At 44.7% G+C, this 12,500-nt stretch overlaps 1 protein-coding gene across 2 annotated transcripts in view; it reads right to left on the reverse strand.

Annotated features, from left to right (window-relative positions):
* LOC124012061 (stromal membrane-associated protein 2-like) overlaps window positions 1–12,500 on the reverse strand; it is a 55,859-nt gene that overhangs the window by 18,996 nt on the left and 24,363 nt on the right. For both annotated transcript variants that reach the window (XM_046325435.1, XM_046325436.1), the window contains one exon: window positions 1,233–1,366. In XM_046325435.1, the coding sequence (XP_046181391.1) occupies window positions 1,233–1,366 (134 nt within the window). The remainder of the gene's footprint in view (window positions 1–1,232; window positions 1,367–12,500) is intronic.

Consider the following 12,500-nt stretch of genomic DNA (forward strand, 5'->3'; position numbering starts at 1 on the left):
CTGTCTAGAAGACTGTAGTCATCCTACCAGAGGACAAGGGGGGCACTAAAACACGACTACACTGTCTAGAAGACTGTAGTCATCCTACCAGAGGACAAGGGGGGCACTAAAACACGACTACACTGTCTAGAAGACTGTAGTCATCCTACCAGAGGACAAGGGGGGCACTAAAACACGACTACACTGTCTAGAAGACTGTAGTCATCCTACCAGAGGACAAGGGGGGCACTAAAACTATACACGACTGTCTAGAAGACTGAAGTCGCAACTGATTGATCCCACGTCCTAAAAGAGACTCACTACACACCAAAACAAAAATAGCTTTTTAATCAAACAGACTGTCAACAAGGGCACAATAGCGAAATCTACAGAAGACAACACGGCATATTGATGCGTAAAAACAGGCAGAAATCTGCAGTTCCTAAAATACCGTTTCATTATCTAAATTTCCAAAGGGACAAGAAGAAACCTCTTTGTGATATCAGTTTTGGCAGAAGCATGAAGATCTCTGCTTGAAATGCCCTGAATTCCCTCACCCATATGTATTGACACCTTTGTTTACCAAACACACAATTAGACATTAGTTAAACTTCTTCCCACGAGTAAAAATAACTCTACACAAAACTCTACCCACACACTGACTAGACTCTACCCCCACACTGGCTGGACTCTACCCACTGGACTCTACCCACACACTGACTAAACTCTACCCACACTGACTGGACTCTACCCACACACTGACTGGACTCTACACACTGACTGGACTCTACCCACACACTGACTGGACTCTACCCACACACTGACTGGACTCTACCCACACACTGACTGGACTCTACCCACACACTGACTGGACTCTACCCACACACTGACTGGACTCTACCCACACTGACTGGACTCTACCCACACACTGACTGGACTCTACCCACACACTGACTGGACTCTACCCACTGACTGGACTCTACCCACACACTGACTGGACTCTACCCACACACTGACTGGACTCTACCCACACACTGACTGGACTCTACCCACACACTGACTGGACTCTACCCACACACTGACTGGACTCTACCCACACACTGACTGGACTCTACCCACACACTGACTGGACTCTACCCGCACACACACACACACACTCACAAAACACACACACACACGGTTGAGCCACAGACACACATATTTTGTGAAATTCACTCTAGTAAATGATCACAATGACCAGTTTGACCTCCGACCTGTATCTGTTCCTGTGTCCATTGGTCCAGGTTGACAGACTTGACCCTGGAGATGTGGACGCCCAGGTTCCTGTGGACCCCAGCACAGCGGATACAGATGAATATACCCAGGTTCCATGACGCCCATCTGGGACCTGAGAGAGAGGGAGAGAGGGGGGGGGTGGAGAGAGAGGGTGGAGAGGGGGGTGAGAGAGAGAGGGAGAGAGAGAGGGTAGAGAGGGGGGTGGAGAGAGAGGGTAGAGAGAGAGAGAGGGGTGGAGAGAGAGGGAGAGAGGGGGGAGAGAGAGAGGTGGTGGAGAGAGAGAGGGGGAGAGAGAGAGGGGTGGAGAGAGAGAGGGTGGAGAGAGAGGGGTAGAGAGAGGGGGTGGAGAGAGAGAGGAGAGAGAGGGAGGGGTGGAGAGAGAGGGTAGTGAGAGAGGGTGGAGAGAGGGGGTGGAGAGAGAGGGTAGAGAGAGAGGATGGAGAGGGGGTGTGGAGAGGGTAGAGAGAGAGGTAGAGGGGAGAGAGGGAGAGAGAGAGAGAGAGAGAGAGGGTAGAGAGAGAGGGTGGAGAGAGAGAGGGGGTGGAGAGAGAGAGGGGTGGAGAGAGAGAGGGTAGAGAGAGAGGGTGGAGAGAGGGGGTGGAGAGAGAGAGAGGGTGGAGAGAGAGAGAGGGTAGAGAGAGGATGGAGAGAGAGGGGGGTGGAGAGAGACAGGGTAGAGAGAGGGGGTGGAGAGAGAGGGGGGTGGAGAGAGAGCGAGGGTAGAGAGAGGGTGGGTGGAGAGAAAGAGAGAGAGTAGAGAGAGAGTGGTTGGATAGAAAGAGAGAGGGTAGAGAGAGAGGGTAGAGAGAGACAGAATGAGGAGAGAGAGGGTTGAGAGAGAGGAGGTGGAGAGAGAGAGAGGGTAGAGAGAGGGGTGGAGAGAGAGAGAGGGTAGAGAGAGGGGTGGAGAGAGAGTGTTGAGAGGGGGTGGAGAGAGAGAGGGGGTTGAGAGAGAGGAGGTGGAGAGAGAGAGAGGAGAGAGGGGGTGGAGAGAGAGAGAGGGTTGAGAGAGATGGGGTGGAGAGAGATAGGGTAGAGAGAGATAGGGTGGATAGAGAGAGAGAGAGAGAGAGAGAGAGAGAGAGAGAGAGAGAGAGAGAGAGAGAGAGAGAGAGAGAGAGAGAGAGAGAGAGAGAGAGAGAGAGAGAAATGGTTTTATGAGGAATGCAAAAATCTAAGAAAGAAATTGAGAAACCTGTCCAACCAAAAACATAAAGACCAGGAAGACCTGAGTCTATGGGCAAACCACTTCTCTAATCTTTTTGGTTCTATAACAAAGAATAAAGAGCAAAAACATATACATGATCAAATACAGATCTTAGAATCAGTTATTAAAGACTACCAGAACCCACTGGATTCTCCAATTACCTTGAATGAGCTACAGGACAAAATAAAAACCCTCCAACCCAAAAAGGCCTGTGGTGTTGATGGTATCCTCAATGAAATGATCAAATATACAGACAACATATTCCGATTGGCTATACTTAAAACATCTACCCCAATATTTGGACTGATCACACCCAATCCACAAAAGTGGAGACAATAACTACCGTGGAATATGCGTCAACAGCAACCTTGGGAAAATCCTCTGCATTATCATTAACAGCAGACTCGTACATTTCCTCAGTGAAAACAATGTACTGAGCAAATGTCAAATTGGCTTTTTACCAAATTACCTTACAACAGACCACGTTTTCACCCTGCACACCCTAATTGACAACCAAACAAACCAAAACAAAGTCAAAGGCAAAGTCTTCTCATGCCTTGTTGATTTCAAAAAAGCCTTCGACTCAATTTGGCATGAGGGTCTGCTATACAAACTGATGGAAAGTGGTGTTGGGGGTAAAACATACGACATTATAAAATCCATGTACACAAACAACAAGTGTGCGGTTAAAATTGGCAAAAAACAAATGTCCACTGTTTGCTGATGATCTGGTGCTTCTGTCCCCAACCAAGGAGGGCCTACAGCAGCACCTAGATCTTCTGCACAGATTCTGTCAGACCTGGGCCCTGACAGCAAATCTCAGTAAGACCAAAATAATGATGTCCCAAAAAAGGTCTAGTCAACAGGACCACAAACACAAATTCCATCTAGACACTGTTGCCCTAGAGCACACAAAAAACTATACATACCTCGGCCTAAACATCAGCGCCACAGGTAACTTCCACAAAGCTGTGAACGATCTGAGAGACAAGGCAAGAGGGGCATTCTATGCCATCAAAAGAAACATGCATTTCAACATACCAATTAGGATTTGGCTAAAAATACTTGAATCAGTCATAGAGCCCATTGCCCTTTATGGTTGTGAGGTCTGGGGTCCGCTCACCAACCAAGACTTCACAAAATGGGACAAACACCAAATTGAGACTCTGCACGCAGAATTCTGCAAAAATATCCTCTGTGTACAACGTAGAACACCAAATAATGCATGCAGAGCAGAATTAGGCCGATACCCACTAATTATCAAAATCCAGAAAATAGCCGTTAAGTTCTACAACCACCTAAAAGGAAGCGATTCCCAAACCTTCCATAACAAAGCCATCACCTACAGAGAGATGAACCTGGAGAAGAGTCCCCTAAGGACGCTGGTCTTGGGGCTCTGTTCACAAACACAAACACACCCCACAGAACCCCAGGACAGCAGCACAATTAGACCCAACCAAATCATGAGAAAACAAAAAGATAATTACTTGACACATTGGAAAGAATTAACAAAAAAACAGAGCAAACTAGAATGCTATTTGGCCCTAGACAGAGAGTACACAGCGGCAGAATACCTGATCACTGTGACTGACGCAAACTTAAGGAAAGCATTGACTATGTACAGACTCAGGCTCTCAAGAGACAACAGGCTATGTGCTCACTGCCCACAAAATGAGGTGGAAACTGAGCTGCACTTCCTAACCTCCTGCCCAATGTATGACCATATTAGAGACACATATTTTCCTCAGATTACACAGATCCACAAAGAATTTGAAAACAAATCCAATTTTGATAAACTCCCATATCTACTGGGTGAAATTCCACAGTGTTCCATCACAGCAGCAAGATTTGTGAAATATTATATATATATATATAATATGTTCTACATGATAATAATATAATATATATATGACATTTGTAATGCCTTTATTGTTTTGAATGTGTAATGTATGTATGTGTAATGTTTACTGTTAATTTTTATTGTTTATTTCACTTTTGTATATTAACTACCTCACTTGCTTTGGCAATGTTAACACATGTCTCCATGCCAATAAAGCCCCTTGAATTGAATTGAGAGACAGAGAGAGAGAGAGACACAGACAGACAGACAGACAGACAGACAGACAGACAGACAGACAGACAGACAGACAGACAGACAGACAGACAGACAGACAGACAGACAGACAGACAGACAGACAGACAGACAGACAGACAGACAGACAGACAGACAGACAGACAGACAGACAGACAGACAGACAGACAGACAGACAGACAGACAGACAGACAGACAGACAGACAGACAGACAGACAGACAGACAGACAGACAGACAGACAGACAGACAGACAGAGACAGAGTGTGTGTGTGTGTACACCCTGTGTGTTTGTAGGTGTGTGTGTGTAGTTTTATCTGCAGAGCTCTAGTCTCTCGATAGACCCTGATGAGGGAGCTCAGGGGAAGAAGATTCAACATCTCCCACTATTTTTCTGTTTCAATTTATGCAACAGTCCTCTTCAGAGAATATGGAGAGCTTCAAAGAGAATACTGACCCCTCTCCCTCTCTCCCTCTCCCTCTCCCTCACCCTCTCTCTACCCCTCTCCCTCTCCCTCTCCCCCTCCCTCTCTCTCTCTCTCTCTCTCTCTCTCTCTCTCTCTCTCTCTCTCTCTCTCTCTCTCTCTCTCTCTCTCTCTCTCTCTCTCTCTCTCTCTCTCTCTCTCTCTCTCTCTCTCTCTCTCTCTCTCTCTCTCTCTCTCTCTCTCTCTCTCTCTCTCTCTCTCTCTCTCCCTCTCCCTCTGGAGAGAAATACATCTTGACAGCAACAACAACTAATGTGTATTTCTATGGAAATATCAAAATAAATCCCTCCTTCCTTCCGTCCTCCTTTCTCAATTCAATTTCAATAAAATGGCAACTTCAATTCAATTCAAGGGGCTTTATTGGTATTTATTATTTATTGGAAAACATACGTTAACATTGCCAAAGCAAGTCAAGTGGACAATAACCAAAAGTGAAATAAATAAGAAAAAATAAGAAAAAATTAACATGAAACAAAGTTCCAAAAGAATAAATAAATAAAGACATTTCTTTTCTTTTCCCCTTTTTCTCCTCAATATTTCGTTCCAATTGTTAGTAGTTACTATCTTGTCTCAGAAACCAGCCACAGCTCGTGCATCCAACCCAGAAACCAGACTCGGAGAGACTGCTTCACACAACGGTCAGAAACCAGACTGCACGTGCATCCTCCGAAACAAAACAAAAAACAACCAAGCCGCACTGCTTCACACAACCTGCATCCAACCCAGAAACCAGCCACACTGCTTCACACAACGTGCATCCAACCCAGAAACCAGCCACACTGCTTCACACAACGTGCATCCAACCCAGAAACCAGCCACACTGCTTCACACAACGTGCATCCAACCCAGAAACCAGCCACACTGCTTCACACAACGTGCATCCAACCCAGAAACCAGCCACACTGCTTCACACAACGTGCATCCAACCCAGAAACCAGCCACACTGCTTCACACAACGTGCATCCAACCCAGAAACCAGCCACACTGCTTCACACAACGTGCATCCAACCCAGAAACCAGCCGCACTGCTTCACACAACGTGCATCCAACCCAGAAACCAGCCGCACTGCTTCACACAACGTGCATCCAACCAGCCCACTGCTTCACACAACGTGCATCCAACCAGAAACCAGCCACACTGCTTCACACAACGTGCATCCAACCCAGAAACCAGCCGCACTGCTTCACACAACGTGCATCCAACCCAGAAACCAGCCACACTGCTTCACACAACGTGCATCCAACCCAGAAACCAGCCACACTGCTTCACACAACGTGCATCCAACCCAGAAACCAGCCGCACTGCTTCACACAACCTGCATCCAACCCAGAAACCAGCCACACTGCTTCACACAACGTGCATCCAACCCAGAAACCAGCCACACTGCTTCACACAACGTGCATCCAACCCAGAAACCAGCCGCACTGCTTCACACAACCTGCATCCAACCCAGAAACCAGCCACACTGCTTCACACAACCTGCATCCAACCCAGAAACCAGCCACACTGCTTCACACAACCTGCATCCAACCCAGAAGCCTTGCCGCACCAATGTGTCGGAGGAAACACCGTGCCCCTAGCGACCTGGTCAGCACTGCACCCGGGCCGCCACAGGAGTGGCTAGTCGCTGCGATGTAGAGCCTTAGACCACAGCGCCACCCGGGAGAATAAAGACATTTCAAATGTCATATTATGTATACAGTTGAAGTCGGAAGTTTACATCCACTTAGGTCGGAGTCATTAAAACTAGTTTACATACACTTAGGTCGGAGTCATTAAAACTAGTTTACATACACTTAGGTTGGAGTCATTAAAACTAGTTTACATACACTTAGGTTGGAGTCATTAAAACTAGTTTACATACACTTAGGTTGGAGTCATTAAAACTAGTTTACATACACTTAGGTTGGAGTCATTAAAACTAGTTTACATCCACTTAGGTTGGAGTCATTAAAACTAGTTTACATACACTTAGGTTGGAGTCATTAAAACTAGTTTACATCCACTTAGGTTGGAGTCATTAAAACTAGTTTACATCCACTTAGGTTGGAGTCATTAAAACTAGTTACATTCTGAGAGAGATAGCGGGAGAGCTGACCAAGGAGTCAAGAGTTTTGGAGAGAAAAGAAAGAAAACTGTAGTTGTTGACATCAGGGATCGAGTGTAGGTTTTTCAGAACATTAAAACTCAGGGTTTTGATGACAGGTGAGGTTGGAGAGTCATTAAAACTAGTTTACATACAAGGTTGAGTCATTAAAACTAGTTTACAGTCATTAAAACTAGTTTTACATACACTTAGGTTGGAGTCATTAAAACTAGTTTACATCCACTTAGGTTGGAGTCATTAAAACTAGTTTACATCCACTTCAGGTTGGAGTCATTAAAACTAGTTTACATCCACTTAGGTTGGAGTCATTAAAACTAGTTTACATACACTTAGGTTGGAGTCATTAAAACTAGTTTACATCCACTTAGGTTGGAGTCATTATAACTAGTTTACATCCACTTAGGTTGGAGTCATTAAAACTAGTTTACATCCACTTAGGTTGGAGTCATTAAAACTAGTTTACATACACTTAGGTTGGAGTCATTAGAACTCGTTTACATACACTTAGGTTGGAGTCATTAAAACTAGTTTACATCCACTTAGGTTGGAGTCATTAAAACTAGTTTACATACACTTAGGTTGGAGTCATTAAAACTCATTTTTCAACCACTCCACAAATGTTCTTGTTAACAAACTATAGTTTTGGCAAGTCGGTTAGGACATCTACTTTGTGCATGACACAAGTCATTTTTCCAACAATTGTTTACAAACAGATTATTTCACTTATAATTCACTGTATCACAATTCCAGTGGGTCAGAAGTTTACATACACTAAGTTGACTGTGCCTTTAAACAGCTTTGAAAATTCCTGAAAATTATGTCATGGTTTTAGAAGCATCTGATAGGCTAATTGACATAATTTGAGTCAATTGGAGGTGTACTTGAGGATGTATTTCAAGGCCTAACTTCAAACTCAGTGCCTCTTTGCTAGACATCATGGGAAAATCTAAAGAAATAAGTCAGCCAAGACCTCAAAAAGAAATTGTAGACCTCCAAAAGTCTGGTTCATCCTTGGGAACAATTTTCAAACGCCTGAAGGTACCACGTTCATCTGTACAAACAATGGTATGCAAGTATAAACACCATGGGACCACGCAGTCGTCATACCGATCAGGAAGGAGATGCATTCTGTCTCCTAGAGATGAACGTACTTTGGTGCTTAAAGTGCAAATCAATCCCAGAACAACAGCAAAGGACCATGTGACGATGCTGGAGGAAACAAGTACAAAGTATCTATATCCACAGTAAAGCGAGTCCATAACCCGAAAGGCCGCTCAGCAAGGAAGAAGCCACTGCTCCAAAACCGCCATAAAAAAGCCAGAATACGGTTTGCAACTGCACATGGGGACAAAGATCGTACTTTTTGGGGAAATGTCCTCTGGTCTGATGAAACAAAAATAGAACTGTTTGGCCATAATGACCATCGTTATGTTTGGAGGAAAAAGGGGGATGCTTGCAAGCTGAAGAACACCATCCCAACCGTGAAGCACGGTGGTGGCAGCATCATGTTGTGGAGGTGCTTTGCTGCAGGAGGGACTGGTGCACTTATAGATGGCATCATGAGGGAGGGAAATGATGTGGTTATATTGAAGACATCAGTCAGGAAGTTAGAGTTTGGTCGCAAATGGGTCTTCCAAATGGACAATGACCCCAAGCATACCTCCAAAGTTGTGGCATATTGGCTTAAGGACAACAAAGTCAAGGTATTGGAGTGGCCATCACAAAGCCCTGACCTCAATCCTATAGAACACGTGTGGGCAGAACTGAAAAAGTGTTCTCTTGAGTGCCAGGTCTGCCTACGGCGGCCTTTCTCAATAGCAAGGCTATGCTCACTGAGTCTGTACATAGTCAAAATATTTCCTTAATTTTGGGTCAGTCACAGTGGTCAGGTATTCGTTCTCTGTTAGAGCCAAATAGCATTCACAAGGCCACTGAGTTGGTCCAGCTTTAGCAACACTCTAACCACAAGGCCACTGAGTTGGTCCAGCATTAGTAACACTAACCACAAGGCCAATAAATTGGTCCAGCATTAGCAACACTCTAACCACAAGGCCAATAAATTCGTCCAGCATTAGCAACACTCTAAACACAAGGCCACTAAATTGGTCCAGCATTAGCAACACTAACCACAAGGCCACTAAATTGGTCCAGCATTAGCAACACTAACCAGTAGGCCACTAAATTGGTCCAGCATTAGCAAACACTAACCACAAGGCCACTAAATTGGTCCAGCATTAGCAACACTAACCACAAGGCCACTAAATTGGTCCAGCATTAGCAACACTCTAACCAGTAGGCCACTAAATTGGTCCAGCATTAGCAACACTCTAACCACAAGGCCACTGACTTGGTCCAGCATTAGCAACACTAACCACAAGGCCACTAAATTGGTCCAGCATTAGCAACACTCTAACCAGAAGGCCACTGAGTTGGTCAGCATTAGCAACACTAACCACAAGGCCACTAAATTGGTCCAGCATTAGCAACACTAACCACAAGGCCACTAAATTGGTCCAGCATTAGCAACACTAACCACAAGGCCACTAAATTGGTCCAGCATTAGCAACACTAACCACAAGGCCACTGAGTTGGTCAGCATTAGCATCACTAACCACAAGGCCACTAAATTGGTCCAGCATTAGCAACACTCTAACCACAAGGCCACTAAATTGGTCCAGCATTAGCAACACTCTAACCACAAGGCCACTAAATTGGTCCAGCATTAGCAACACTAACCACAAGGCCACTAAATTGGTCCAGCATTAGCAACACTAACCACAAGGCCACTAAATTGGTCCAGCATTAGCAACACTAACCACAAGGCCACTAAATTGGTCCAGCATTAGCAACACTAACCACAAGGCCACTGAGTTGGTCAGCATTAGCATCACTCCACAAGGCCACTAAATTGGTCCAGCATTAGCAACACTCCACAAGGCCACTAAATTGGTCCAGCATTAGCAACACTAACCACAAGGCCACTAAATTGGTCAGCATTAGCATCACTCCACAAGGCCACTAAATTGGTCCAGCATTAGCAACACTAACCACAAGGCCACTAAATTGGTCAGCATTAGCATCACTCCACAAGGCCACTAAATTGGTCCAGCATTAGCAACACTCTAACCAGAAGGCCACTAAATTGGTCCAGCATTAGCAACACTAACCACAAGGCCACTAAATTGGTCCAGCATTAGCAACACTCCACAAGGCCACTAAATTGGTCCAGCATTAGCAACACTCTAACCACAAGGCCACTAAATTGGTCCAGCATTAGCAACACTAACCACAAGGCCACTGAGTTGGTCAGCATTAGCATCACTCCACAAGGCCACTAAATTGGTCCAGCATTAGCAACACTAACCACAAGGCCACTGAGTTGGTCAGCATTAGCATCACTCCACAAGGCCACTAAATTGTTTTGTCACTAAAGCATCTTATACTACCCACCACTGCGACTTGTATGGTCTAGTCGGCTGGCCCTCGCTACATATTCGTCGCCAGACCCACTGGCTCCAGGTCATATACAAGGCCATGCTAGGTAAAGCTCCGCCTTATCTCAGTTCACTGGTCACGATGGCAACACCCATCCGTAGCACGCGCTCCAGCAGGTGTATCTCACTGATCATCCCTAAAGCCAACACCTCATTCGGCCGCCTTTCGTTCCAGTACTCTGCTGCCTGTGACTGGAACGAATTGCAAAAATCGCTGAAGTTGGAGACTTTTATCTCCCTCACCAACTTCAAACATCAGCTATCTGAGCAGCTAATCGATCGCTGCAGCTGTACATAATCTATTGGAAAATAGCCCACCCATTTTCACCTACCTCATCCCCACAGTTTTTATTTATTTACTTTTCTGCTCTTTTGCACACCAATATCTCTACCTGTACATGACCATCTGATCATTTATCACTCCAGTGTTAATCTGCAATACTGTAATTATTCGCCTACCTCCTCATGCCTTTTGCACACATTGTATATAGACTCCCCTTTTTTTCTACTGTGTTATTGACTTGTTAATTGTTTACTCCATGTGTAACTCTGTGTTGTCTGTTCACACTGCTATGCTTTATCTTGGCCAGGTCGCAGTTGCAAATGAGAACTTGTTCTCAACTAGCCTACCTGGTTAAATAAAGGTGTTCTCAACTAGCCTACCTGGTTAAATAAAGGTGTTCTCAACTAGCCTACCTGGTTAAATAAAGGTGTTCTCAACTAGCCTACCTGGTTAAATAAAGGTGTTCTCAACTAGCCTACCTGGTTAAATAAAGGTGTTCTCAACTAGCCTACCTGGTTAAATAAAGGTGTTCTCAACTAGCCTACCTGGTTAAATAAAAGTGTTCTCAACTAGCCTACCTGGTTAAATAAAGGTGTTCTCAACTGGCCTACCTGGTTAAATAAAGGTGTTCTCAACTAGCCTACCTGGTTAAATAAAGGTGTTCTCAACTAGCCTACCTGGTTAAATAAAGGTGTTCTCAACTGGCCTACCTGGTTAAATAAAGGTGTTCTCAACTAGCCTACCTGGTTAAATAAAGGTGTTCTCAACTAGCCTACCTGGTTAAATAAAGGTGTTCTCAACTAGCCTACCTGGTTAAATAAAGGTGTTCTCAACTAGCCTACCTGGTTAAATAAAGGTGTTCTCAACTAGCCTACCTGGTTAAATAAAGGTGTTCTCAACTAGCCTACCTGGTTAAATAAAAGTGTTCTCAACTAGCCTACCTGGTTAAATAAAGGTGTTCTCAACTGGCCTACCTGGTTAAATAAAGGTGTTCTCAACTAGCCTACCTGGTTAAATAAAGGTGTTCTCAACTAGCCTACCTGGTTAAATAAAGGTGTTCTCAACTGGCCTACCTGGTTAAATAAAGGTGTTCTCAACTAGCCTACCTGGTTAAATAAAGGTGTTCTCAACTAGCCTACCTGGTTAAATAAAGGTGTTCTCAACTAGCCTACCTGGTTAAATAAAGGTGTTCTCAACTAGCCTACCTGGTTAAATAAAGGTGTTCTCAACTAGCCTACCTGGTTAAATAAAGGTGTTCTCAACTGGCCTACCTGGTTAAATAAAGGTGTTCTCAACTAGCCTACCTGGTTAAATAAAGGTGTTCTCAACTAGCCTACCTGGTTAAATAAAGGTGTTCTCAACTGGCCTACCTGGTTAAATAAAGGTGTTCTCAACTAGCCTACCTGGTTAAATAAAGGTGTTCTCAACTAGCCTACCTGGTTAAATAAAGGTGTTCTCAACTAGCCTACCTGGTTAAATAAAGGTGTTCTCAACTAGCAACCAGCAATCCTCATGATTGCTGTTCAACCAATGGGCTCACTCTGGCAATGATCACCTTCCTCTCTCTTAACCAATGGGC

The sequence above is a fragment of the Oncorhynchus gorbuscha genome, linkage group LG24 (genome assembly GCF_021184085.1).
Source record: "Oncorhynchus gorbuscha isolate QuinsamMale2020 ecotype Even-year linkage group LG24, OgorEven_v1.0, whole genome shotgun sequence".
Classification (NCBI taxonomy): Eukaryota; Metazoa; Chordata; class Actinopteri; order Salmoniformes; family Salmonidae; genus Oncorhynchus; species Oncorhynchus gorbuscha.